This window comes from Verticillium dahliae, genomic scaffold, assembly GCF_000150675.1.
Source record: "Verticillium dahliae VdLs.17 supercont1.11 genomic scaffold, whole genome shotgun sequence".
NCBI classification, from domain to species: domain Eukaryota; kingdom Fungi; phylum Ascomycota; class Sordariomycetes; order Glomerellales; family Plectosphaerellaceae; genus Verticillium; species Verticillium dahliae.
In genome coordinates, this window is record NW_009276930.1 from 738,055 (window position 1) to 741,553 (window position 3,499).

General features: G+C 55.9%; 3 protein-coding genes across 3 annotated transcripts; 2 read left to right on the plus strand and 1 right to left on the minus strand.

The window, feature by feature from the left end:
• Positions 1 to 255: 255 nt before the first annotated feature.
• VDAG_05870 (bimA) lies at positions 256 to 1,506 on the plus strand (the record flags this gene model as incomplete). Its single annotated transcript, XM_009655267.1, has 2 exons — positions 256 to 957; positions 1,012 to 1,506. The coding sequence occupies 2 exons, from the start codon at positions 256 to 258 to the stop codon at positions 1,084 to 1,086; spliced, it is 777 nt and encodes a 258-aa protein (XP_009653562.1). The 3' UTR covers positions 1,087 to 1,506.
• A 500-nt stretch (positions 1,507 to 2,006) lies between these two features.
• On the plus strand, positions 2,007 to 2,912 carry VDAG_05871 (histone H4.2). The gene is made up of 3 exons (XM_009655268.1): positions 2,007 to 2,116; positions 2,253 to 2,390; positions 2,451 to 2,912. Exons 1-3 carry the CDS (start codon positions 2,107 to 2,109, stop codon positions 2,612 to 2,614), a joined length of 312 nt encoding a protein of 103 aa, XP_009653563.1. The 5' UTR covers positions 2,007 to 2,106; the 3' UTR covers positions 2,615 to 2,912.
• A 145-nt stretch (positions 2,913 to 3,057) lies between these two features.
• VDAG_05872 (MIP-2A protein) lies at positions 3,058 to 3,363 on the minus strand (the record flags this gene model as incomplete). Its single annotated transcript, XM_009655269.1, has 1 exon — positions 3,058 to 3,363. A coding segment is annotated over one exon (306 nt), but the record flags the coding sequence as incomplete, so codon positions are not given.
• Positions 3,364 to 3,499: the final 136 nt, after the last annotated feature.

The following is a 3,499-nucleotide window of genomic DNA, read 5'->3' on the forward strand; positions in this document are numbered from 1 at the left end:
GGTTGGTGTCGAGGATTGAGGAGTCTCTCACGTGGATCATGAACTGCTGAGGAAGACAGGGGCCGGGTTTTTTGTTTCTTACAGTTCCGCGGGCACGATGCGGTGCAGTCATTCAGCAGCTTGCCCAGGAGTCAACAGGAGCCGCCTTGGGTACTGGCACAAGTAGGAAAAGCTCATTACGAGCAAGCGGCGTACGCCGAGGCAGAGAAGTATTTTAGGAGACTGCGAGTCTTGGCACCTTCGCGGATGGAAGACATGGAGGTCTACTCTACAATCCTGTGGCACCTCAAACGCGAGACTGATCTCTCGTTTTTGGCCCACGAGCTTATCGACTCGGAATGGCTGGCACCACAAGCATGGTGTACGCTAGGCAATGCATGGTCCTTGGCAAGAGAACCGGACCAGGCGCTGCGGTGCTTCAGACGGGCGACTCAGGTTGACCCCAAGTTCGCCTATGCCTTTACGTTGCAGGGCCACGAGCACGTTGCGAATGAAGAATACGAAAAGGCACTGGGAGCGTACCGACAGGCAATTACTGCCGACCAGCGCCACTACAACGCTTACTACGGCATGGGCAAGGTGCATGAGAAGCTAGGCAACTACGACAAGGCTAGGATCCACTTTCACACGGCGTCCATGATCAACCCGACGAATGCAGTGCTCATTTGCTGCGTGGGCAGTGTCCTTGAAAAGCAAAAGCAGATGGGCTTGGCACTCCAGGCCTTCACCAAGGCCACCGAGTTGGCACCACGAGCTGCGCAGACTCGGTACCAAAAAGCTCGAGCTCTCCTCGCTGTCGGCCAGCTCGAAGCCGCGCAGAAGGAACTTTTGATCCTCAAAGATTTGGCCCCTGACGAGGCAAACGTGCATTTCCTCTTGGGTAAGATGTACATTCGCACTGGCGAGAAGCAGTCGGCCGTGCGACACTTCACAGTCGCTCTCGCACTGGACCCGAAGGTAAGCTGGATGCCTCGTTGTGACTCACGAGACGTGCCGCTAACAGGCAAACAGGCAAGCCCACAAGTCAAGGAGGCGATTGAAAGTATAGAGGACGATCAGGGGATGGAAGACTCCCTCATGACATGAGGCCTATTCGAATTTTGTTATGGGAGCCGTACCTCAAAAGGTGTGTCACTACATTGGCAGTAATGGTTTGGGAAGCCGGCGCGATCGTCGGTTGCATGGTGTGGCATGACTGGGCTGGGATCGAAGAGATTAGACTGGTCTCCTCATTGCGGGGAGCGGTGCTATGGCACCGCCAGTACGACGGCACGACATGACGTTTCGACGACGCATGGCATGGTGCGGCGTTTAGGAAAGCAACGAAATTCCAAGGTGGAACTGAGGGGCGGTTGGGTGAGCCACATTGCGGGCAGTTGGAGGGGGTAACATGCTTTTCATGTACACATATACCAAAGCTCAGCATCCGCAGAAAGGTGGATGCCGGGAAGACGCTTACCCCTACGTTCAAGAGTATGGAATAAAGTGCCTATCGACGCTTGCCAAACAGCAGCAGGTTTGGTGTGAGTGCTCGTCAATTCGGTAATACTTCTCGTGGTGGACATGCGGGTGAGGTGTTGACCCATGTCATGGAGATTGTGGGGTTGAACTCGATGGCATGTTTGACGTCAAATGAATTGGGGGCAGCGAGGTGCAGCACGTGTGCAGGAAGTGAGCTCGGACCATGTCAGGTCGCCCCACCCACTCCACCCTCCGAAACAAGCACAACGGGTGCGCGCACCCCAGACCCTGGCAGACAACAGAAACGCGCCTCCTGGGCTCCCGACTGTGACTTGCGAAATCCAAGCCAGAAAATCAGGGACGGCTATTGCCATTTTTGCATGTCCCTATTTTCTCGCCCCACCCAAAACAGGCTAGCGCCGCTCTGGCTGATCTGGTGCACCACCCGCGCCTGCAATCAGTAACTGTTCCCCCCCCTGCGCACCTTTATTTATCGCCTTCCCCTCTCCTCCTCCACTCTCCTCTCTTCCCTCTTCCACTACGATATCACAACACCGCGTCTCTATCAACGTCATCATCAACATCGTCAATCTTTGACGCGTTTATCACCAACCCACTTCATCACACTCTCACCCCACATTCAAAATGACTGGACGTAAGTACTATCTACTTTTCTATCGTCAGCTTGTCGTTGGTCGAGAGGCGCGTTCCGCGACCGCGTTTCTCGTCCATCACGACGCATCGGTCGCCTGCCTTCTACTTCACCCTCAACACGTACTGACCGATTCCAGGCGGCAAGGGCGGCAAGGGTCTCGGCAAGGGCGGCGCCAAGCGTCACCGCAAGATTCTTCGTGACAACATTCAGGGCATCACCAAGCCCGCTATCCGTCGTCTCGCGCGTCGTGGCGGTGTCAAGCGTATTTCTGCCAGTAAGTTCCATCGCCAGCCAATCATCCACACGCAACCATACTGACGTGCTCCCCCCCCAGTGATCTACGAGGAGACCCGTGGTGTTCTGAAGTCCTTCCTTGAGGGTGTCATCCGTGATGCCGTCACCTACACTGAGCACGCCAAGCGCAAGACGGTCACGTCTCTCGACGTCGTCTACGCTCTCAAGCGCCAGGGCCGTACCCTCTACGGTTTCGGCGGTTAAGCAGCTTTTTCCCTTCGGAATGCTGTTGCCTCTTCTGCACGCACATACAATACCCTCTGCTCGCGTTCTTCTCGTCGCGTCTGTCTGGTCTTTGGTGATCGGGTGGCTCGGCTCGGACTCGGCGTGACGTGTAGATTGGTTCTTTTGGTCTTGTATCCCACACATGTCGGTATGGCCCGGCTGGCGGGATTTGGTTCTATATGGCGTTGGCGGATCATGAAACTCGGGGATACGATAGCAGGAGGCGTCAGGATGATGCCCTCCGTATGAATACCACTACTACCACATTTGGTAACATCACGTCTTCGCCTTCTGTAGTGACTACATATGATGACCCGTGCTTCGAATTGAACGCGTTCTTAAGTGTTTACTCCTGCTACATACGGGTATCTGTCCTCATCATTGCGCTCAAACGCTTATTCCCGTGACCTCTAACAGATGGATCACAAATACTTCCGCCCTGCCGCCGCTACCCTCTGCCTGAACACCGGACTCCTGACTTCCATGTTGACCTGGTAGAAAGGGTTCATAATGGCCTTGATCCAGTTCTCGTACACTTCCGTGAAGAAATTCCGTACCGCCTCCTCCGTCGCGGGACTCGTGGGATTCGCCCCAATGGCCGTCGAAGACCGCGACGTCGGCGGGCCAGGCGGCAGAGAGGGCTGGTGGAGGAGGAGGAACTTGACGTTGCCGGCCGTGACGAAGCAGGAGACGTAGTTGTTGAAGAACTTGTCGACGACCTTGAGATACCTAGTTGGGGGCAGACGGTCAGCGTGAGGCGTCACCAGAACCGCGCGCGCACGGCGCTTGTGTGCGAGGGAAGGAGGGAGGTAGCAAGGGGAAAAGCAGAGCGTAGCGATACGGGGGGCGCGAGCCCCGACGTGC

Excerpts from the sequence above, each read along its gene's own strand:
- VDAG_05871 (XM_009655268.1), top strand. Across the intron at positions 2,391-2,450 it reads TGTCAAGCGTATTTCTGCCA|TGATCTACGAGGAGACCCGT; the intron begins GTAAGTTCCATC and ends CTCCCCCCCCAG.